This window comes from Oenanthe melanoleuca, chromosome 1, assembly GCF_029582105.1.
Source record: "Oenanthe melanoleuca isolate GR-GAL-2019-014 chromosome 1, OMel1.0, whole genome shotgun sequence".
NCBI lineage: Eukaryota > Metazoa > Chordata > Aves > Passeriformes > Muscicapidae > Oenanthe > Oenanthe melanoleuca.
This window is the reverse complement of record NC_079333.1, coordinates 1,807,639-1,831,886: the sequence shown is the minus strand read 5'-3', so window position 1 is coordinate 1,831,886 and position 24,248 is coordinate 1,807,639. Positions and strand designations below refer to the sequence as shown.

Here is a 24,248-nt window from a genome sequence, read left to right as displayed (position 1 = left end):
GAAACAGAAAGGTGGTTTTTAAAGAAATTAAATGTCTATAAATCTCTGTTTGGCAAAATGATGCAAACAGGGGGGGCTACATAGCTTCATTCTGGGGTGCAAGTTGCTGGTGCTATAAAAAGATGAAAACTGAGTGTTCTTGAGGCTCTGAGCCTGGAGACCTTGGTGCTGTAGGACAGAGTGACAGCCAGGGTGACTCTCCTGGTGCCCTGGGCCAGTCCTGCTTGGCTGCCAGGAGCTGTATCAGCACAGCACTCTTCAAAGTCAATTTTCTCTGCTCCTTAGCAGAAGTGATGTGGGATCAGCCTGCTGCATCATGAAGGATTTCCCTTGGGCACACAAAAGATTTAACCTTTTGCTCTGTTGGTCTCCAGCCTTCTTGCCTGCAAGCAGAGAAGGTATTTTGTATTAAATCATGGCTGGATTTTTCTTCCCTGGCTGATTCCTTGCCAAGCACTGAAATTACAGGAGTAATATGAGCTGTGCAAGTCTTCCCTGCCAACACAAAGAGCAGCATTCTTGAGGAGTCTGCCTGTTCCCAAAGCTGCTCCTCAGCACTGGATTGATGATCTAATTGCAGGGGCAGATTTGTGTCGTGGCTGGTTTTGTTTATTGTAGGGGCTGCTTGCAAGACAAGCTGAACTGCAAGCCAGATGGAAATATCAGGGCAAAGAATTTATTCTTGAATAACTCAAAGCTGTCTTACTTGATAGACTCAATGAATATGATCTTTCACAAAGCTCTCACAGCCTACTCAAGCTGTTGCAGGGCAGCATTCCCTGGAAGCAGGGGCAGGTACTGGGAGTTGAATGCTTCAGATCCTGCTTGGAGCTTCTTGGTTCTGTCTGGACCAGCTGCTGGTGTCACTGCCCTGGGCAGTGACAGAGCCACTGCTCTCTGGGGCTCTGCATTCTCCAGGGAGCAGCTCACAGTCTCTGCTGCCATGCAGGGGAGGCTGAGCAAGGCCAGCTCCCTTCCCTGGGCAAAGCTGCAGCCTCACAGCAGTGCCAGGCTATGCCCAGCTGGGTTTGTGGGCTTGCTTAGGGAGAGGAGCTCCCTCCAAAGCCTCTCCTGCACTCAGAGTTAGTCCCAGGGTGGCTATTTAGAGCATGAAGGGTCATGTCCTTCTTGAAATACTTACCAGGATGCACTCACTGTGCAGACACTGCAATAATAACAATAATAATAATAATAATAACAATAGCAATAATAATAATAATAATAACAATAGCAATAATAATAATAATAATAATAATAATAATAATAATAATAATAATAATAGTAATAATAATAATAATAATAACAATGTTGTAACAATCTGTTCTTCTGCTGCATGGGCACAGAGTGTGGAAGGGCAGGCCAGGTTGGGCTAGGGGAGGGTGGAGATGGGCTCTGAGCTCCTTTTCAACCCATTCTCTGGTTCTGCAATGTTTTCTGTCACTAGCTGTAGGGGATTATGTTTGTTTTACTGTAGCAGGACAGGAGAAGCAGCACACAGGGGTGAATGAATGCACACCCTGGGATGCTGCTGCTGTTTGTAGCTAAGGCTGACATCTCTCCTAAAATGCCTCCCCATGGGTGGAACACAGCCCTGGCAGTGTCCAGCTCAGTGGGAAGGGGCTCTGTGGGCTCAGGAAGGTTCATGAGCTGGAGAGGAATCCCCTGATGCCTCCCCACCATTTCCAGAGCAGGAGTTGGGAGCCACTGGTCCCCAGGCAGGCAGTGCAGCCGAGCAGAGCTGCAGGTTGCCATGGGAATAAGGGGGAGGATGGTCAGCTCCAGCTTCAGCAGACCTGGAATCCCTCCCCCCTCTCTCCAGCCACGGGAAATAAAGATTTGGCTTCAGGAGAGGCTGCCAGGAGGGGCAGGCAGGGGCACAAGGGCAGTGGTCATGTCCTGCCCCTCCTCTCCAGCTGCTGTGGGGTTTCCAGGCTGGTGTCACTGCAGGGACAGGGAGGCAGGCAGGAGCCCCTGGCTCTCTCCATCTCTTTATGTGTGGAAGGGGTCTCAGGATGAGGGAATCCAGGGGAGCTAGTGGGCTCAGATGTGGAATTTGCAATTTTTATAAACTGGTGTCCTTGTCCTATCACCATGCCAGACATAGCCAAGGCAAATACCCTTTATCTGCCTTTCAAATCCATTGCTGGGACCAAGAGTAGGTTTGAGGGTCAAGGTCAGGACAGGAAATAGCAGAAGATGATGTAATTCCCAACCTATTCAAGTACAACATGCTGGTACAGCTCCTGCATGGAGGGACAGAGGGACACAGCCGAGCACTCTGCAGTGCAGAGGGGATTTGTGTAACTCCCCTGGAGGAAATCTTCCTTCCCTGTTCAAATATGAGTGCCTGGCACCTTGGGAGTTCAGGACTTTGGTCCTGAGCCTCTCCAAACCATGGTCATTAAGGAGCAACCTTAGTTTTAGAAACTCTCCTAAGGCAATTTGCAGTGTTCATCCAGCCTGAAGTAATTAATTGCCAGCACAGGAAATGTGAATTTCCTGTGCCAGGGGTGTTTAATTGTGTGCTGCTGTGGCTGAGAGAATGAACCAGCAGGGAGAGGGCAAAGGCAGGAGCATTTGGCAGGTGAGGAGCTGCAGCTTGGCTCGTGCAGCATCAGGCTAAAAATACTGCAGCCCTGGAACGTCCTGCAGGCAGGCAGAGGCTGCAGCAGCCAGCACACAGATCCCTCCTCACCTGGCCAAAACTGCTCCTAACAATCTGCATTGGCTCCTGTGGGCTTATTGTAGTCACCACTTAGTCTCACCCTCACAAGTACCTTTATAAAAAGAGCCTGGGGGGAGCCTGGGCTCTGCTGAAGACTCTCTGCACAGCAGAGTTTCAGAGCCATGGGAGGAAAACCAGTGTGGGGGCTCAGAATTAGCTGTACAGCTTCCCCTGGCTGCTGTGGCAGGGTGATATTCCCACAGCAGTATTAGTGGCAGTGTTGCTGCTGCTGTTTTTGCTGCTGTTGGCACTTGGGGCTCACCAGGAGGGGCTGTACCCACCCAGGCAGTGCCTGATGCTCCCTGCTTGTCCCAGCATGGCATGGACAGCACCTCTGGGGGTGGACAGAGGTGTTCAGGTCCCTGAGGAGCTCCTTTGTGCCTGTGGAAGGGTCAGCCAGCTGCAGCTAGCCAGGGGGAGAGGAATGGGAGGGGATAAGGGATGGATGGGTGTTGGGGAGGGAATAGAAAAATCTTATCAGTGCCTGGCAAGTAGTTCTGAAACAAGAGATAAAATAGAAATGTTGGCACACTTTGACATAGATGCTGAAAACAGCCATGTTAAGGTTTGAGGCTTCTTCCTTTGTTCAGATGATACCAAATGCCAAAGAACCAACAAACATCCTGTCCCAAGCCTGGCAAAAAAGGTCTGAAAATAAGGGTTACAAATAAGAAAGCCATAAAACATGGTAATTTAGTAGTTTCTATAAGTTGCATGCAAATATTAAGAAATTAGTATATTGTATTAAATTAGTTAATGGAAATTAGAATATTCATCATAGAAGAATATTTATTGTATTGTAAACAGAAAATTGCTCTTGCTTTCACCCCCTTGCTCTTATCTCTTACTCTCCATGCTCTGCACTCTCTCTTACACCCACACCTTCATAATAAACTATAAACCTAAAAAACAGAAAATAGAGAGCTCCTGAGTCTGTCCAGCCACCGTCCAACCACAAAACCACCCCCACAGATGGGGGCAAAGGCCACCTGCATGAAGGGAGGCTGAGGTGAGGAGCTCACAGCATCTCAGGTTCATCTCCCAAGTCACCCACCTAACCATGTCGGTATTAACACTAAAAACATTGCTTTGTGAGCCACTGGAGGTCTTCTTTCCAGCTCTGTAACTCCTGAAAGGTTGCAGAGTCCAGCAGTGCCCAGACACCATCTGTGCAGGGAGCCTGGCTCCATCTGAGCTGGCAGTGTTCATCTCACTCCAGATTTTTGCCTCTCCTGTGTCTGTCTTGCTTCCAGAGCTGTTTAGTGGCCCAGGAGAATCCAGGTTGTCTTCTGCATCTCTCTTTTCCTCTCTCACGTTTTTATGTGCTTTACTTTGAGAGCTTGCAAAAGAAAATCAAGAGTGGCACTGCATAATTACCAGACAAAACACAGCACATAATTGGGGGAAGGAACTTTGCTTCACTTTTAAAAAAGTACTTGTATTTGCAGTGACCTATTAATCAGATGTAGCAAAACATGTTGCTTAGATAAGAACTATGGCCACAAACACAACCCCAAACCACCACAACATGCTTTTTAATGTGAAATAAGACTTTGGGCTCCCCTAGAAGTCAGTGGCAGGTAAAGGGTGTTGAGCAGTTTGCTGAATCCAGTGACTGAAAGAAGATGCAGTGAATTTTCACTGTAAAACAGTGCTTTGAAAACTGGCTTCCTCTTCAGAGTCCTGCTCCCAGGTTCTGTTTTTCCTCTGTCTTCACTGGAGATCAAGCCTATCTTATTCTTGCAATCCCACCTTCCCCATCTTGGCCAGGAGTTAGGGCTCAGGGGAGGGATGGCTCAATGATTTTCTCCCCCTCCATGGCCTGTGCAGTTGCAGAGATGCTGTAAAAGCAAGGGCTGTATTCCTCCAGGTCTTGTCTGGACAGAAGATAAATGACTCAGAGGCTTTAGACTTCTTTAAAACTTTGCAACTCACCATTTTAAATCTCAGAGGGAGTGGAGTAAAGAGAAATCAAGGACTTTTTTTGGTGCTCATGTAGGGCATTTCAGGTGTGGAGGAACACAAACCTTTATCTGCTTTCTCCAAAAGGAAAGCTTTCCCTTTCCTTTAGTTTTCCAAAACCAGTTTTCACACTGCCTGAATGCCAGAGCAGATGGGAGCCATGAAATCATGGCAAACTGATCAGAGGATTTGGTTTCTCTGAGCAGTCAGAATAAGTTCCTTGTAAATACAAAGTACTTAACCCACCTTGTAGGTCTGGGGGTCACTGAAACTTCCCTTGAGTAAACCAAATTGTTCTTGTTTGTTTTACAACCTAAAGGACAAAAAACTCAAAGAGCAAGAAAAGAAAGGGGAGATTCTTCACCGTCAGCTCCCAAAGAAAACTGAGAAAAGTCCAGTTTCATATAGACAGCCTTCTTCCTGTCTTATCTCACAGATCCAGAACACCAAGGCTCTGCTGAAGGACCGGAAAGTCACCAAGGCTGGGGGTCTGGAGAAAGGTCAGTGGGGAGAGGCCAGTGGGGGTCTGGGTGTGCCTGTGTGCTGTGCTGTGCTGTTCCTGAGCCTGCTGTGTGTTTGTGAGCAGACTCCAGGCCTGCATTCCCTGTCTGGATAATGCCAGCACATCTGGAGTGAGCTGCCCTGAGGAAACCATGGTGTGCTCAGCAGGCAGGAGTCCTCACTGTCTGTGTTGGGCAGGATTCCTGCAGTGCTGTAAAAAGGGCAGTTCTTCCCCTGCTCACATCTCACACACTCAAAACCATCCTCACTCATGCTGGTGTTTTGAAAGCATCACCACCCACCCCTGATCACTGAGGAACCAGAGCTGGTAGCCAAGCTCCTTCCTACCAGCCACTGGGGCTAGGGAGCAGCAGGGGAGGATCCCTGACCTCCAGGAGTCCCTGGGAGGAGCTGATGCTGGAGCAATGGGAAAGAGGCACTGCCAACCTCAGCAACTGCCCAAAGGAGGGGGGGAATCATGAGCAGGGAGAGGACAAGATGTGACAGCCAGAGGAGAGCAGAGCTCTAATCACAAAGGGCAGTGTGAGAGGGGTGGGTGAGAACTGCTGGCACGAGGAGTGGAGGAGGAGGGGAGTCAGCAAAATGGGGTGTAGACACTGAGGAGCAGGAAGGTGATGTAGCCACTTAAAGAGGGAGCTGAAGGAGGGGAGCTCACTGCAGAGAGGTGTGGGGAAGCACAGTGATGGAGAATGCTTACTGTGTTGTCAGGGGGTTATTCAGAGTGGTGGCTTGTGATGCTTTCATGCTCATTGTTGTGACTTGATAATTTATTATTTCTTGTGCTCACTGTGGAAGAAGTTGCCCAAATAGTGTCTGTGTGGCAGCACAGGAACCTCTGCTGCAAGGTGGCAGGAGTCCAGAGAGCTGGTCAGGAATGGGACATAGTTCCTGTGAAAAAATGTAAAAAAAAAAAAGTCTAAAATGCCCATTTTGCCCAGATCTGCTGTTCCTTTTGGGAGGAAGGCAGCAGGGGAAGAAATTCTAGTTCATTTTTTCCCTCTCTATGTTTCTCCCTGATTTTTTGTTCTGAAACCTGAAAATCATGCAGATCTCAGCTAAAACATTTCTCTGCTTATGGAGACTATGTTTTGACACATCTTGAATAATGTTGGCCAGTTTTAGAAAGAAATTAGTCAGATTGGACTTCTTTTTTTACCAGACAAGTGTGAAGTTTCATCCTGTTCACCCATTCAGGTCTCAACCCCTGACAAGAGCATCCCTCCACAAGAAATACCCATGAGATTTGTGGCTGAGTGCTGGCAGAGCTAAATTATTTTGGATGCTTTTTAGATGATTTGAGAGCAAGGGAACTGATGGAATAGCTACCAGTTAATTCAATTAGGGGGACCTGGCAGTCAGGTTCCTTGGACAGCTTTCCATCAAGGCAGCAAAACGTGCTTGCTTGTGCTTAGCTTGGCATAAGGCAGTGCCAGTGTTCTGTAGGAACTGAGCAGATCTTCTGCACGAGCTGTTTTGTTTGACTGGGCCAAATTCTGCAAGGACTGTTCCATTTATTTTCAGCCCTTGCTGGAGGAAGGTTCTTGCTGAAGTTGATGCAGCAAATCTGTTCCAACTGTAGCAGCCTGAATCTGGCCAGTGCTGCTACTCCATATTTACATGTGTGAAAGCAGGAACAGATTTTGTTCCAAAATGCAAGCAGAGCCGTCAGGGATTGACTCACTATGCTCCCCTGTGTCTGTAGGTGTGGCAGTGAGTACAGGCCCAGCAAGAGCCACACAGAGTTGTGCTAAGAAAGGAGAAATGTGAGATTTCTCATTAAAGGATATAATTAATGCAAACAGCTGTGGTTTTTCTTTTCAAGTCCCTGTCTCAGGAAAAAGGCAGATAAATTCCCCATGAAACAATGGTGTTATTATTGGAGAATTGAGTTCTGAGTGTATCCCAGAGTGGTGCATTTGGCAGGTTCCTGTGTTTGAGGTGCTGCTGCCCGGCAGGGCAGAGCTGCAGCGTTCTCCTCTGCTTCCCTCTCCCATTGCTTTGCAGACCCCGGCGGTGGCGTGAGCCCTTTCCACGAGCCCCTGGCACCCAGGATGGGCTGTGTGACTTCCAGCTCCCTGGAATACCTGGAGGTCCAGCAGGCACCCCCCAGGACCCCCCGGCTCCTCAAGAGGCAGGAGTCTCCGCAGCCGGAGCCGTCCCGGATCGGCGGCCGGGCCAAGGACTCCCCTCTCATCCTCAACATTGTGCACTCCTTCGAGTCAGTAGACAGAGAGGACCAAATAGACCAGGTCTCCCCCTCTCACCAGTACAGGATTTTAGGCTCCCCAATGAATTTCCCTTACAAAAGCTCCAGTGAAAGGACACTGTCCCCGCTCTTTCCCCCGGGGAGCTCGTCCCCCGTCCACCCCACCCAGGTCTCCTTCACGTACGAAGAGAAAGCCTATCCAGCAAAGGAGGAGGCAGTGTCCCCTACCCAGCTGGTCCCCAGCAACCCCCTGGGCAGCCCAAACTGTGTGAAAAGCAGGGGCAGGTTCCCCATGATGGGGATCGGACAGATGCTGCGGAAGAGGAACCAGACCATGCAGTCGGCGAGCGAAAAGCCCCTGGAGGCCAGGATGCCCCAGCTGCAGCAGATGAGCCCCACACAGATTTCCTTCAACACAGAGCCTGTCAGTGGCCAGTGTTAGTCTGACAGCCTGGGATTTGCACTGCTCTTCTCTGGGATCCACCCTTTTCCCCCCTTAAGCAAGAAGGGAAAGCCACAGGCGCGTTGCTGTCACTACGCCGTGGTGCAGCACAGGGAACGGGAGGTTTGCTGGCAAAGGAGGCATTGTCCTACATATTAAAGTTGAAAGAAAAGAGCTCTGCTTGTGCTGTTAAGAAATACTCACCTTTGGCACCTGACTGTACAGTAAAACACCCTGCAAGAGCTGTGTGGATCTGCATTTTCACTGCTCTCACCCGCTGGAAGAGCCGCGAGCACCCAGGGTTTGGTTCCTGCAGGAAATCAGTGTTGCCACGGATGCTGGGCCAGGATTGTAGTGAGACTGTCCCTGCTCCACCTGCCTGTGCCACACAGCACGGGGTGCTGCTGCAGGTGTTGCTCCTGGGGCAGGGGAGGGGGAGGATCCCAGATGCTCTGGCCAAAGTGAGCTTGCTGACAAGCCCTGCCAGGAAGATGGAGGTGGTGGAAGCTGCAATGAAGACACGAGTGGTCTAATTCAGAAAAAGTGGGAATATTGGAATTCAAAGCAGAATTTACTGTTAATTACATAAAGTAGGTAATAATACAATTTCTTTTTTTTTTTTTTCATAAAGAAAACGATGATTTAATCATGTCACAGGAAACGTGATTATTTAAAAAACAAGTGGCATCGTGTGGAAATTCACTGCACTAGCCCCTGTTACATCAAGGCAGCATTGGACACACCTGAAGGCTTCTCTGAGACTGCAGTGAATTAAAAAGACTAATAAAGGACACATGAACTTGTACCAAGTCCCTTTTATACTCCAAGTTGGTAATGTAGTGGTTACCAAAAATTGGGTATTGTTATGAGCAGTGAAGATTAACTTTCTTAAAAGACACCATGTTCTGTATACCAGTTTTGTTTTTCTAAGTAAATGATACATCTGAGAGGTTGGCAACATTTTTTTTTTGTTCTGTTTCTGTCCTCCAGCCTTTTCCTATAAATTAGAAGGTTGAGCCAAAGACAAAGACTGCTCTTTTCTCTGGTCTGTACCACCCCTGTGTACATGTCTGTGTGTTCAGAGCATCTCAGCAAAGCCTGTTCCCCTCAGCACTGGAGTTTGGCACTGGAGAATCCATGTGCACCTTGGACCCTTCAGTGGAGTGAGGACTCCCACCTCTGAGGGAGTTGTGTTAAATAATGCACATGAAAGCCCAATATGATGAGAAAATACAGTCCTCAAGCAATTTTATCCATTTTCAGATCAAGAAGTGTTGCATTCTGTTTGTAGAGAGCACCTGTGCATCCCAGGGAGCCTTTTTAACTCCTTCATTTATAAACATCAGAGCATTTTCATTCTCTTCATGCTAAGAGCACGTTTGTGCTGCCAAGCCAGTGGGCAGGGACCACTGAAACCAGGGACCACTGAAACCAGGGACCACTGAAACCAGGGATCACTGAAACCAGGGATCACTGAAACCAGGGACCACTGAAACCAGGGATCACTGAAACCAGGGATCACTGAAATTAGGGACCACTGAAACCAGGGATCACTGAACCCAGGGATCACTGAAACCAGGGACCACTGAAACCAAGGATCACTGAAACCAGGGATCACTGAAATTAGAGATCACTGAAATCAGGGACCACTGAAACCAGGGACCACTGAAATCAGGGATCACTGAAATCAGGGACCACTGAAACCAGGGATCACTGAAATCAGGGATCACTAAAATCAGGGATCACTGAAATTAGAGATCACTGAACCCAGGGATCACTGAAACCAGGGATCACTGAAATCCCCCCTTTGTGTGCATCAGACTCTCATACCCAAACAGATGGCAGAGGCTGACTTGAATTACAAACTCAGGTTTATTTGGAACCCAATAAAAGGTTGGGGGAGGCAGGAAAGATACATGTTTTGGGTTTTCTGTTGGTTTGTTTTTGTTGGGTTTTTTTTGTGGAAACACAGGAAATATGTGTAAGAATCAGAATGAAAACAAATGCAAGTCTTTTATTATATATATAGAGAATATATGAGTACTACACTGCTAAAACAGAACCATGGATTCAGAATAGTCTGTAGCTATGTACAGACCACAGAAGGGACCACTGAGTGTCATAGTGGAAATTCCAGGGGCAGAAAGCTGTATTTGGTATCATTATTAAACATATGTACTCTTTGAAGAAGATTGCCCCAGGCTGCTGAGTGTTTGCCAGGTCACTGTGTAGCAAAGATAAGCTCAGGACAAAAACTGCAAGGCCAGGTTGGATGAGGCTTGGAGCAGCCTGGTCTGGTGGAAGGTTGAGCTCTTTTTCTGGTGTTTGCCTCAGTCCTGGCACCAAACCTGTCAAGAATCTGTTTGACAGCTGAAAATACCTTACACCTCAGGCTGGGTGTTGGGAGAGCAGTGCTGAGCTCTGGTGTGAGATGGAAATGCCTCTGTGGGGCTTTTCTGAGCTGCTGGTCACAGGCAGAGCCCAGCAGAGCCCAGGGAAACACTGACAGGAGGGTTTTGCAAACTGGCTGATCACTGGGCAGGATCCAGAGTGCTAAAAGTGGTTTTGTTCAGGCTCTTCTGCCTGGAAAAACAGGTGCTGGGTTTATTCAGTGAGAAAGAGCAGAAATCAGCTGCTGTTGCTGAAGGTGTTGGGCTTTGTACTTCTCCTGCTAAATACCAAAAAACTTCATTGCTTGTAGCACCCCAAGCTCATATGGGCCATGCTTATCCAGAAGTGAGCAGAAAATTCAGGGGCACTAGTGCTGTGTGCAGGAGTTTGCATTTTGCCCATCTCTTTCCTGATTTTTCCATCCTCTGTGGCCACAAATGGTCAATTTTCTCTCCTGTATCCCTCACATGGCTTCCTTGGAGCATCACAGAACTCATCAATATTTATCCCAAAGGAAGCCTGGGATGGGATGCTTGCTGCTACTGAGGCACAGGCAATCAGAAGAGCAAAGGGATGGAGCCTAGAGTGAGTTTGAGTTTGCAGGAGCATCTCTGCTGTCTCCCTGCTGATGCCAGGAGGGAAGAAATAAGATAGTTGTTGAGTAATGCTGAGGTGCTAAGCTTGTTTTAAAATTAAAAGAAATTTTGTATTTATTAATGTTTGTATGAAGAGCACTCTTCTACCTATACAAGAGAAAAAAAACCCAATTCCTTGTATCTCTTAGGAGCAGAAAGGACAGAATCCAGAACAGAGAAAGGTCACAAGATGGCTGTTAGATAAAATGAGGTTTTTCTCTCCCATCTCTGCCTGCTCCCTGACAATTTGCCTGTGTGTGGACTTGGAACCATGTTTGCTGTGTATCCCAATGAGCTGACTGGAGTTTCCTTTACCTGGTCACCAACCCTCCTAAAATCTGGAAAATATCTGATTTCAGACTCCCTTAGGTAGAAAGCAGCCAGGAGGGCTCAGCCGTTTTTCAGGAGGCTGAGGGATGCTGGAATGGGATCTGTGACAGGTGCTGTCAGGCATGACCTTTTCTGACAGCTCATAAACAGAAACCCAAGGCCTTTCTCTTTGTTTGAACACCAAGGGAAATTTCAGCTGTGCAAGCACTGATCTGCAATGGCTCTGCCTCAAGCCTCAGTGCAAAAGCTGCTCAACCTTTCCCATTCCTGGCCCCAGAGACAGGAGATGCTCTCAGTTTCTCCTCTGTGGGGAAGGAGGACACAGCAGCTTGTGCAAAGGTGTCACTGCAGTTCCAGGACAGGGTGTCACTGTCAGCACATGGTCACAGAACTGTCACAAAAGTGTCACAGTCACCAGCTGTGCTGGCCTGAAACGCTCCCCAGCAAGTCTGAGAGGTTTGAGTCTGCTGGTGACATCCCTGGATCTTCAGGGCTCTGCTGGGCTGGATGTCTGGGTGCAGAGCCCTGCATGACAAGACCTGGATGCTCCTGCAGGAAAGTGCTTCAGAGTGTAGGGCTGGGGAAAACAAAGTGTCTGAGAACTCAGATTGGGTGAAACTGGGATGCATCTGCTGCTGTTCCCCAAACTGGAAGTAGTTCTATGCTAACCTTCCCCCTTCCTAAATCAGTGAATGATGCTTTTGGGAGCAGCCCTTCCAGCAGCTGTGTTTGGGTTTCTCTGCTGAGCCAGCACTCCTGGCAGTGCTTGCTGAGCACTGTTCACTTGGGCTGGAGCAGCACCTGAAGGATGGAAAGGGAGCTGCCCAGGCTGGGCTGGCAGGAGAGGGGCTCAGAGCTGCTTCAAATCACAGGTACACACAGGTGTTGTCCCTAAGGGCAAGCAGGAGAGGGTGGGTCCCACAGCATTCCTTTGGGAGGTGCTCAGTACAGCTCACAGCCAAAACTGCACTGTGGACAGGTGTTTCAGTGTGTCTGTTCTGCCAAGAAATGACTGGGAATTGGATGGGCAGTGCTTCAGGTCTGTGCCAGCTGCCCTCACTGCACACAGGAATGTCACTGGGGTGAAGCAGAGCAGATTGTCTGGTGCCTTACATGGGCAACCACCACACCCCAGGGCCCTCTTACAGCACTTCATTTCAGTATTTCATGCACAGGTGCAGCTGTGACCCCTCTGCCTTTCCTGGTGAGCCTTCAGCTGTGCTGGGAGTTTCCCGTGGAGCTGTCCTGGTGGCTCTGCCCCGGGTGGAAAGGCTGGCCTGGCTGGCCTGGCTGCTCTGGGTGCAGTGGAGCATTGCTGGAGCTGGGCTGGCAGATGGAGCTGGGACTAGAGCATGGAAAACACTCACTAAGTGTCAGCAAAATGCTGCCTTCCCCACCCCCAGCCCAGGGTTTTCCAGGGGTGAGATCCCACATTTCACTTCAGGGAGGGAGGATGAGCTGGGGTCATGGTCTGCTCCAGGCTGGGATCCTGCCACGGGGACCTGAGGTGCCATGGGCACACCACAGACCTGTGGTTTCCACTGATTTCCCTGCCTTGATGGACCCCCTGGGCCAAGGCTTGACACACAGGGCAGCATTTTCCATGAGGGTAAAACCCTTCATTAGCAGCAAGGATGGGAGACCCCCCAAAGGTCCAAATCCAACCATTCCTCTGACAAACAGCCCTCAACTCCCACCACTTCCACCAGTGACAGGGACCTGCTCCATGCCCCAGGGGTTTTTCTGCCCAGGAAGCTCCAGCAGGGAGGGAAGGACCTCCCTTTGCCTCCAGGCACTGCACACCAGCCTGGAAAAAAGCTCCTTCCAAAAAGCCACCCAGCACTTGTTGCTTAGTGCTGAGCCAGGCTGGGGGGTGGCAGCAGTCTCCACAGTGATTAATTAATCATTAATTGCACTCTGCAGACAGGGCAGCGTGACTGGCAGCAGCAGGAGTGAGCCAGGCAGAGCAGAGCTGCCCTGTGCTCCCACAGCTCTCCTGCCCTGGGGAAGGTGCTCAGGTGCCAGCACAGGGCTGGCAGAGCTGGAGAATTCCCCCTGCCACCCAAACAAGTGATGAGACTCCCTGCCCACCACAGCTGACCCAAATGCAGGAGTGATGAGGAGGATGAAAATCCTCCTGATGCCTGTGCTGAGCAATGCCTCCAGGAATCAGGGATGGGCACCCCCCTGGGCCCTGTCACAGCCTGTGAGACTGAGCTAGGGATGCTCAAACCTTCCAGGAGGAAAGGAGGTCAGGGAACAAATACCTGGCAGGTTTCTGTCTTTGCTGGGACAGCCTAGGGCTGTGTGCTCAGGCAATTCCTTCTCTTCCCAGCCCACCCTTTTCTCAGAATGTTCCCCACTGCTTGAATTGTGGTTGCCAAGAGAGCAGCTTGCATGGACAGTACAATTTTTATTCAGTTACCTGCAATCCCCTTTGAATGAAGACACCAAATCCTGAGGCACTGCCAGGCTGGGAGCCCGATTATAATTTATTTATTTACCTGTGCCTCTGGCTGAGGATGGGATTACACAGCAATTAGGGAGATCAGACTCAGCTATTCAAAGGGATGCTGACATCTCAGAAACAATTCTTACAGGCTGACTGTCCTCAAAGCCTTTCAGGCATGGTAAATAAAGCCTTAAAAGTCAATTTTTTAAACCCCATTGTGGTTTGCACTTTGTGCTGGGGTGATGAGGGACGAGAAAGGCAAACTGCTGGCAATTACCCGTGTCACAGTGTCACACTGTGCCATGGTGACAGCCCTGCTCAGCCTGCCCCAGGTACTGACCTGGAAACACGAGATGGCTGGGAGGGGTTTTCATCTATGAAGGAAAAAGTAATTGATGCCTTGGAGTGGCTGCTGTGCCTTCAGAAACTGAAAGAGCTACTGACTGTACAGTATTTTTAATAACTAGCCATGTAAACCTAGGGCTGCAGTCATGAATTCATGTATTTTAATAGACACAAATCTTACTGCTCCTTAATATCTAAAAATCCTGGTGCTCAGTTTCCCCATGTTTCTTTCAGCAAGGGGCCTTCCCAAAGCAGCTGTGCCTGAGCAGGGGACTTAGACAAAAAATGAGAATTAGGGATGGCTTGTCTGGGATAAGACAGGACAATGCTTTTACTGTCTTTATCTCTCCCTTTGATCCTCTCTCCAAGTCGCTGCTGATGCTGGTTTTTGTGATTTAGGTCTGTGCATCACTTGAGGGTGGAAGGACTGCTGCTGTCACATGTCTGAAGGCATCACAGGACTTGGCAGCACTCCTGATCTTCAGTGATTGGTGATATTTGTGTATGAGCAACTTTGTCCTTTAAAACTGAGTCCTGGAATGTCTGGGGAAATATGGCTTTTGCAAAATTTTATAAAGTTTCCTGATTGCTGCTTTTCCCCCTGTAATTTGTGCACATCTGATAAACAGTTGTATCACACCTGACAAATAGTTGCATCCCTAAGGTTGCATGAAGATTATATGTACATTTCAAAGTTCAAAACTTCTGCTGGCGTGCTTTAGCCAGGAGAAGCAGATTTTTCTGGCTGTGATGGTGAGAGGTAAAAGGGGGCAGTGAAAGGGGGCAGGAGGATTTGGCAGATGTGCTTGTCTGTAGCAGCCAGCATAAAGGGAAGAGCAGTCACAGGTTGTAAAACCTCTGGCAATGAAAAGCAGGTTGCTAGAGAGGAGAAATCCGAGAGAAATCCGTGGACAAGCAGAGCAGGAGCTGCTGCTCTGTTGCTAGGTGATGGATCTGTTATCATGCTAATGACAGTGAAGGATGATACTGGTACCAATAAAACATCTTTCATCTGAGAATTGCCAAGGGTTTTCCAGACAGCAAGGCTGTATTATTCCCATTTGCTAGAGGCACAGACAGAGATGAATTGATTTGCCAAAGGTCACTGACGGATTTCAGAATAAGAAATTGCCCTGTTTGAGTTTTATGAGGCTGGGGATTGCCATAAACCCTTTCTTTGCAATCAATCCTGTCCCCTCCCCTCATCCATCACCCCCACATCTCTCTCACTTGAGGGGACATGCTCCTGTCTTGTTTGTCATTCTTTTCCTGTTTAAACTACAGGATCCCCTGGCCCTCAAGCATGGCTTAGCAGGGGCAGAGCGAGGCATGGACCAAGCTCAGATGTTTTGGGGCTGCTTGAACAAGAAGAAAATGACCATTTCTCCCAGGTACTCTGACCAGGGAAAATCCAAGGGGCTCCTCAGAGACAGCAGTGCTGTGGCTTTGGGTGAGAGGCTGTGAGGTTTCCCCCCTTGGACACCCACCCCCAGCACGAGAGGCCTGTGAGAGGAGAAATGCAAACTCTCCTACACCCCCCAAAAACCTCTCTCCCTGACTGTCTGCAGGGCTCTTCCCAGTACTGGGAGTTCTCAGGTGTGAATCAGTGCAGGCATGAGTCAGGCATCACTTTTTGTTAGAGAACCTGAGGGAAACACGGGCCAGCCCAAATTCTGGCACTTGTGGGAGAACAACAATTTGATTTCCACTGGAAGAACAGAGTTTCCATGATGACAAGGAGCAGCCTGGATGTGTGTCCCTCCAGGAGCTGGATGTGTGTCCCAGGAGCTGGATGTGTGTCCCAGCAGGAGCTGGATGTGTGTCCCAGCAGGAGCTGGATGTGTGTCCCAGGAGCTGGATGTGTGTCCCAGCAGGAGCTGGATGTGTGTCCCAGCAGGGGCTGGATGTGTGTCCCAGGAGCTGGATGTGTGTCCCACCAGGTACTGGATGTGTTTCCCACCAGGAGCTGGATGTGTGTCCCAGGAGCTGGATGTGTGTCCCAGCAGGAGCTGGATGTGTGTCCCAGGAGCTGGATGTATGTCCCAGGAGCTGGATGTGTGTCCCAGCAGGAGCTGGATGTGTGTCCCAGCAGGGGCTGGATGTTCATCCCACCAGGGGCTGGATGTGTGTCCCAGGAGCTGGATGTGTGTCCCAGCAGGAGCTGGATGTGTGTCCCACCAGGGGCTGGATGTGTGTCCCAGCAGGAGCTGGATGTGTGTCCCAGGAGCTGGATGTGTGTCCCAGCAGGGGCTGGATGTGTGTCCCTCCAGAGGCTGGATGTGTGTCCCACCAGAGGCTGGATGTGTGTCCCAGGAGCTGGATGTGTGTCCCACCAGAGGCTGGATGTGTGTCCCAGAGCTGGATGTGTGTCCCAGGAGCTGGATGTGTGTCCCACCAGGAGCTGGATGTGTGTCCCACCAGGAGCTGGATGTGTGTCAAACCAGGAGCTGGATGTGTGTCCCACCAGAGGCTGGATGTGTGTCCCACCAGAGGCTGGATGTGTGTCCCAGCAGGAGCTGGATGTGTGTCCCAGCAGGGGCTGGATGTTCATCCCACCAGGTGCCTCCTAAGATGCTTCCAAAACCACAAACCCATCAGCTTCCCCTAACTCTGAGAGGAACACTGGGACTAGGCAGGAAAACAGGGCTTTTACAACCTTGATTTCCTTTTCTTGATGTGTAAAATTGGGAAGCTCTCATCTCTATCTGACTGTCCTCTGATAAATTACCAAGTCTTTCTGCAATGCAAATTGCATTCACGGGAGGTGTTAAGTATTTGAATCACTCTGCAACTGCTTTTCCCACTTCCCAGAGTACTGGCAGGTTTCCTCAGCCTCACTCCAGGGCAGGAGGACACAGCCCCAGAGCAACTGGAGCAGAGCAGCCAAACAGCAGCTTTGTGGGCTTTGTTCAATTTGTGTAAAAGAACTCAAAACCTCAGGGCATGTCTGTCAAATAGATCCTACTGGGCTGCCACATCCTCCTAATTGATGCAGGGCTGCCACTGACTGGCTGAGGAAAAATCTGTGTTAGCTCCAATCCTGAAAAGCATGAGTTGTAGGCTTGAATTTAATGTTGGCAGGTGCTCTACTGGATTGGGACTGGATGGGGAAAACAATCAAGCAAAAAAAAGGAAAAAATCCCCCAAACTCCAAAATGTGAAGCGACACTTTTTTAGGTAAATGCACACTCGGGGCAAGCAGGGGTATTAGGAGCAGTGGAAGAGGGTAAAGTGAACCAAGCAAAACCCCTCATGGCCCTCACAGTGTTAGGTTTTGGGTTATGCTTGAGCCTGGCTTGCAGGAGAGCCTGGAAGCTCTGCACTTGGTTAACTCCTTCCAAAAAGCCACTTCAAAGCAGGGACAGGGAGCAGCAGGAGGGAGGCAGAACGAGCTGATCTCAGAATTGTTTCGAACTTGGCAGCTGGGCCAGCCTTTGATAATGAAACTCCCACCACTTCACTCTCAAATCGTGACTGAGAAAAACAATGCTTATCTTCCAACCTGCCCTGCAATCCAGATAATGCAGATAAGGGCTTTGTGCTGCACACTTTGGGGCACTAGGAGGAGGTTAAACAGAAAACATGACCTTAAACTACCATTTTCTGTTATTCTCATCTGGGTAAAAAGAAAAAAATCGACACAAACAGGTTCAGATTTGCTCCAGGCTTGCACCAGTGGCTCGATGTGGGGTCTGGACTGTGTTGAAGGAGCACCTGAAGGGGAGGACCAGAGCTTTACCTTTGACTTGCAGCCAAGGCTTTCCTGAGCTGGCCCCTTCCCAGAAGCAGCACGAGGTTTCTGTCTCAGCTGCAGCCCTGGTGCAGGGCAGGCTCTGGATGAGATCCCATGGATATATCCCAGATCAATCTGTTTCACAGCCAAGCTCTCTCCACAGCCCACTCTCCCCTCTGGCAGCGCCTCCCAAGCCCTTTCCACTCCTAAGGCTCACTCAGAACCCTAAACCTAATCCCAGCCTCACCTCAGAGCAATGGATGCTGCCCAGGATCACCAGGGCTCAGGAATCCTGGCACTGCTCTTCGGGAAGATCCCACAAGGGGTGGGAAAGTGAGAGCCTGAAATTCCAATTTGTCTCATATTTGGAAGGAAACAAGGAGAACAGGATTTCAGAGGAATGGGCACTGCACCCCTGTCCCAGCTAAGCCCTGTGGCTGGAGTGCCTGAAAACTTCCTCAGGGATCAGCAAGGGATTTCTGCCAGGTGACCAAGGTGGATCCTGCCAAACAGAGAAGAGCAGGATAACAAGGATTAATGTTGGTTACTGTGATAATCCTCCAGGAGCTATGTCTATTTTCTGCAGGCCCTGAAAAAAAGGGGCATTTGCATGGGGGTTAGGAGGAAAAGTCTAAATTAGTTTTACAGATGCTCAGAGGGAATTTCCCCCCAAATCAACCAACACTCATTTATTAAGCAGGAAATCATACACTAAAAACACCCCTGGTCAGGTCAAGATCCACCTGAGTGGAAAAGAGCTCACAGCAATAATACAGCCACAAAAAATAAGCCAGAAATACAATTTCAGCTATCCTAAGGATTATAAACCATGTTTGTGTCAGTAACTTGAGGCCTTTCTCAGCCACACACTCGACAGGCTGCCTTGAAAGAGAGTCAGAGTTTCAGTCTCAGCCTTCCCAGCAAGTGATGGCCCCTGGCAAATGCTTCTGAATCCAAATACCCCCTGTCACCAAAGCCTGAAAAATCCCTCCATGGTACACTGTGTCTCAATGCTTCTGGCTTTCTCCAAGCTGTCTGTGATTTCTGCCTCAGATTCCCATCTTTTCCTGGATTTCCTAGGTGTAACACAGGCATAATGATACCTTTGGCTGATTTCACTGGACAGCAGCATGCAGGATTGCTCTGTGTGGGTTGGGGGCTTTTGTTATTTCCAATGGTACATTTGCCTTGGAAGAGGAAGGGTGACAACCCCAACAGCTCGCTATAATTCATTGTTTGTGTTCTTTTAGTCACAGGTGAAGGTGGGGGGCTCTGATATTTCCAGATGGCCCCAGAGCAGATGACCAGGGCCTGGCTGGAGGCAGCCCAATCATCCATGCAAAGGTTCCATTCCCAAAACCTCCCTGTGGAAAGGTTTCTGTGTTGTGCAAGGTCTCCCCTGCAAGGCAAGGAGATGTTAAACTGCTGCATGTGAAAGGTTGTTTTGGACAGCATGGTGTGGCAGGAAAAAGGTCAGGAGCCACTTTAGGAGCTGATTTTATGGTGTTCCCCCTCCAAGCATCAGGTGTGGAAAATTCATTTGCTTCATGCTCAGCACAGGGATTTTCAGATGAAATGGATGCTCCTCTATATATAGGCATGCCAAGATGCCTGTAGGACATGTTGGCATTACACATCCCACTTGACATGCCCTATCAACGTGGGCTGAGTAATTCCAGGTTGTAGTTAAATAAAAGGGACTAAATTTGTTCCTGCAAGCACAAGTCAGTTTAAAATATCCTGTGGTTGCTGCTTTGAAAATGCCTTCAAGCCAAGTTACTGGTGTCACCAAGACAGGGAGATGTGACAGTCACATTCACTGAGCTGCAGAGCCAGCTTGTCAATGGGAGCACAGCTTGCCATGAGGAGAGGTGGGATGGCTTTCCCTGGCCACCACAGCCACCACACTGGCCCCACAGCTGCCCCTGCTTCCCCCTGGGCTGCTGGCAAGGCATGCCCAGTGTTGCACACAGGGCAGATTCTGCCTGTGGACTGTGTACATTTATATATTTATAAAGTCTTCCTCTCTCTAACAATGAGTGAGCAGCCCATACGTTGTGTTTCCTGTCCTGGAGCTGCTGCACAGCACTCAGAGCCATGATAACCCAGGAGAAGTGGAACATGTTCCTGCAATGCTCACTCACAGTCACAGAATGGGGCTTTGTCACTCCTGAGTGTGTTATAAACACAGCTGCAAGATCCAGACCCAGCTCCTGGGCTGTGGGGGTTCTCCTGAGCTCAGACTAGCAAAGAGGGGCCAGCAACGAGTCTGAACCCTGCTTTCCCCTGCAGGCTGAGTGCTTTTGTGTCCACAGATGCAACTGTGCTCCCACCTGCACACAAACAAGAGCCTGACACCTCTGGGATGTGGAAACCACACTGAGCTTTGCCATGCTGCAGGGAGCTCAGGTGAGGTGGAGGCTGCAGCTGGACAGAATTTCTGTGAGCTGACCCTGTCAGGGAACACAGATTGCTCATTCTGTCCCTCTGCAGCAGGGCAAGGAGCAGGGCAGAGCTCAGGGCAAGCCCTGCCAGCGCTGGGCTGGAGGTCACAGCAGCATCCTGCAGGCTGTGAAACCTTGTCACTGCTCTGTGCAAGCAGGATTTCACACTGCAGTTCACATGGATGTGTTCATTGGTGCAGATACACACACACCTATGGCTGTGACACACAGGCATATTAGGGGAAATTAAAATATGCCACGTCAGCTTCTCACACCAAGTGTTAATTCACACCTGAAAGTCTCCTGGCTGCTCTAGCAGAGCCAGGGTGATAACTGAACAGCCCACCCCCAACAAAGGACGTCTAGCAGCTCTTAAAAAATCACAGGAGTGGTCAAAGCCTCTCATGTCCTTTTATTTCTACACACACATTCACAATTTCCACTGGACCAATTGCTTTTGACTGATTGATTTCACTGCTTTGAGACACCACACATATGGAATTATTCAGGAGGTTGCTGTGTGTAATGCTATGCTGGAATAATTCTTCCATTTAGCTTCATTCCCTCTGCTTACAAAATCTTGGAGGAGCTTGAAATACTCTTAACTTTTGTATGGGCACGTTGGCATGCTTGGTTTGTGCAGCTGAGTGACAGCAAAAATGAATGTAATGCTACACCAAAGCCTGGTTCTGTACACAGAAGTCAGGAGAATCCAGATTTAATACTCTTGCAGCATTGTTCATATTCTAAAGGCAGAGGCCTCCTTAGGATCCACATTTGATATCCTCATTTGGATTCAGCAGCACTTTGCTTGCAGAGTTAAGGACTTGCTGTAAAAAACAGCACCAAGGGCTGCATCCTGTCCAGTTTGTCTGTCAGAGAGGTAGGGGAAAAAAAAAACAATGATGGTGTAATAGACAATGATGCAAAACTCAGCTTATTTATAGAAGAGCAGGAAGAGGAAAATACACACAGCCCATCTCTCCTGTGGTGAGTTAGGATGAGGTTCTGCACAGCTAAAGCTGAACCAAGAGGAAGGAAAAGGGTGTTTGCTCTTGCTATGGATTTTGAGTGGTGAATGAAGATGACGTCAGGCTGTTTGTTTGGCCTGTGTGTTGAGGGGGGACAGATCTCTCACACCTTGCCTGGAATTGTTTGGGTTCCCCAATTTGTTTGCTCTTTCTGAGGGGCTCTTTGGGGCACAGGGAAATGTGTCTGACCCCCAGCCTCCATTGTGGAGGGAGAAAAACTGGTTGGACACCTCAAAAAACAGTGCCCTGAGGTTGTCAGAAAGGCCAGCAGGCAGCAGGAGAGGAAAGGCTGCCCCTGACAATTCCCTGGTGTGTTCAGCACCCAGCCTTCATTGTCACTGCTGCACTTGGCTGGGAAAGGCCAGCCCACCATCCCACCTCTAAAAACAGCTGAAACTGGGCTATTTTTAGCTGTACAGTAAAGAAGGGATGCCTGTGAAGTCTCTTAGGAGATGTAAATTGTCACAGTTCCTTCAGCAGCCCTGCCGAGGGAGGATGTGCCAAAATGTTCAGGTTTTCACTCTCCATCACCACTTGTGTTCTGGATTCCTTTGCTCATCCAGCTGTTCTGGAAGGTGACACGTGTCTGGGGCAGAAGGGAATTCACAAAGGGCCAGGGAAGGTCCTTTTGCCAGCAGGCCCCTCGTGCCAGTTCAGCTGCATCTGTGCTGGGAATGGAGGAAAACCATCAAAACCTCATTAGCAGAGCAGAGCCAGGCACTGCACAGCCTCCTCACAGCTGGTGGGCTCTCCCACTGCCACCTGATGGAGCACAGCAAAAGGAACTATCCCCCTTCTCCCTGCTCCCACTTCCAAAGGATTTGATTAACATTTAAACAGCAGCTTTAGCAATTGCCCCGTGTTGTGCATCCTGCACATCTGCAACCACCTCCCGTGCAAGTCTGTGCACTGCTCAGCCTTTTGCCTTTCTTTTTATGGATCTCTTGGTAGCTTCCTGCCCTCATTAGGCTTTTGAATTCTGAAGTAAAAACGTGATGCCTGACTTCTCTGTCCCCGCTTTGTTTTTAAAGCCCCTTCTGAGGACATTAAATCAAGATCAGAGCCAGTAACATTCTGGTTTAGGAGCACTGAGTGACTATTTAAGGTGTTTGGGACCTCCATATGATCGTTTATCACAACATTATCCCAGTTCAAATGTTTAATTATGGCATATTTTCAAATCCCTTCCCAGAAGCTCTATAAATACCTCAGCAACATCTAAAGACCAATTTAGCTGCCAACACCTAAAACTATCATTTTTTTCAGGCAGCCTGGCCTGTGCTTTCTCTGCTGCTAGAGGAGATTCTGTTTACATCTGAGTTCTGGGAGCCCATAAATGCTGTGTCCTTTCTCTGCCTGCTGTTTGCTGGCTGCCAGGGGCTGAATATCTCATTTTGCAGACGTGGCTGTGGGGTTTTTGCTCTTCCAAGGGGGACACAAAGCTCCTCCAAGGCACACAGAGGTGTCAATTTAAGGCTTCCCACACCCAAGCTATGATCTCCACATATGCTTGGACTTTTTTTTCACTGTTCAGGGCGTGGGAAAACAACTTAAAAATAGTCTTTTAACACATTAGCTAAGTGGTATTCAGAAGATTCTGTGCTAGACGGGGGCAGAGCCACGTGTATGCATTGGAAAATAGTAAATTCATTGAAAACCCGTGGCCTTAGTCTTTCTGCAATCATCAAGGGCTTCAGAACTGTCTGTGCTGGTACATTTATTTGGGGAAAATCCATTTATTTCAGGAAAAGAGTCCTAAAATTGACTGAAGGTTGGGGAGATGGGAGGCAATTCTGCTCAAGCTAAAAAAAAGAACTAAATTTACCCACATCCCAAAGAGTCCTTGCAACCCTGAGATGGGGGACATTTCTTGTTGCAGATTTTAATGCCCTAGTTTTCCTTTTTTGTTTGTTTTTCCTTTCACAAGGCCCAGAAATCAGCATTTTGCTCAAGCTGAAAGCCTTATTTTGTGCAGAAAATAATGCCTTTTTGAGGGGGTTGATTTCTTTTCCCCCTCATGGAAGAAATGAATTTGAAATCTTTCTGCTTAAGGAAAGGCCATGGAAAAATACTGGGAAAACGAGTCACTAATACAATAGGCTACAGAGCTATGAATATATGTGTGAAGAATACAGAGAACATATAAAAAGAAAAAAGGCAAAACCTATTACAAACAGCATCATTTGAAATGTTTTTGTAACCCCTATAGTAAAGCTCAGTGGTGGGAGAACCACCTGGAAATCCATGGCTTGGGAAGAGCCCTGCAGTACCAAAGGGTGATACAGGGCACAGCTCAACCCAGCTGCAAGCAGATTTTGGCAAGAGTTCCAAAGTGCTGCAAAACCTATAGGCATTTGCCCAAACCCCATAAAAAAAAAAAAAAAAAAAAAAAAAAAAAAAATTTATTTATTTATTTTTATATATTTATATATTTATATATATATATTATATATATATATATATGTATTTGTGTTTATATATGTATGTATATATATATATGTATGTATGTATATATGTATGTATATATATGTGTGTGTGTATATACATATATATATATATATATATATATATATATATATATATATATATATATATATATATATATATATAAAGAGGGCAAGAGAAGAAAAATAAATTTAAAAAAAAATTTAAAATATCCCTCCTACTTCTAGGAAAATGTCAGGCTGCTCTGCTTCAACTTGAGTTTTCTGCTGAAGACTAAGGGGATGATACCAAAGCCTTACACCCACCTTACACCTAAACACTTCAAGGTAAGTGTCAAAGCTCAGTGTGTGGGCAGGTCCCACAGACATCACATTGCTTTATTTTGTGACTTTCAAGACTCTCTCACACACCTTTGTGAGGGTCCAAAGCCAAGTTTCCTCCTGGCTGGGTGGCTTGGCAGGTGTGACACCCCTCTTGGGCTGCCCCTGCTCTGTTCCTCCTTTCTAGGAACTTGCTGTGATTTTTCTGGGCTGTGTTTCCACCTGGCAGGTGGAACACCTCAGCCCACGGATTGTAGAAAACGAA

The 24,248-nt window shown here is 48.4% G+C and overlaps 1 protein-coding gene across 2 annotated transcripts in view; it reads left to right on the top strand.

The window, feature by feature from the left end:
- Positions 1 to 8,815, top strand: part of HUNK (hormonally up-regulated Neu-associated kinase) — a 41,694-nt gene extending 32,879 nt beyond the window's left edge. Inside the window, exons 9-10 of one of the 2 annotated variants that reach the window (XM_056500341.1) lie at positions 5,124 to 5,187; positions 7,214 to 8,815. In XM_056500341.1, the coding sequence (XP_056356316.1) occupies positions 5,124 to 5,187; positions 7,214 to 7,857 (708 nt within the window). In that variant the 3' untranslated portion in view covers positions 7,858 to 8,815. Of the gene's footprint in view, positions 1 to 5,006; positions 5,188 to 7,213 lie in introns of both variants that reach the window. The other variant, XM_056500330.1, reaches the window with a different exon arrangement.
- The last annotated feature ends 15,433 nt before the right edge of the window (positions 8,816 to 24,248 follow it).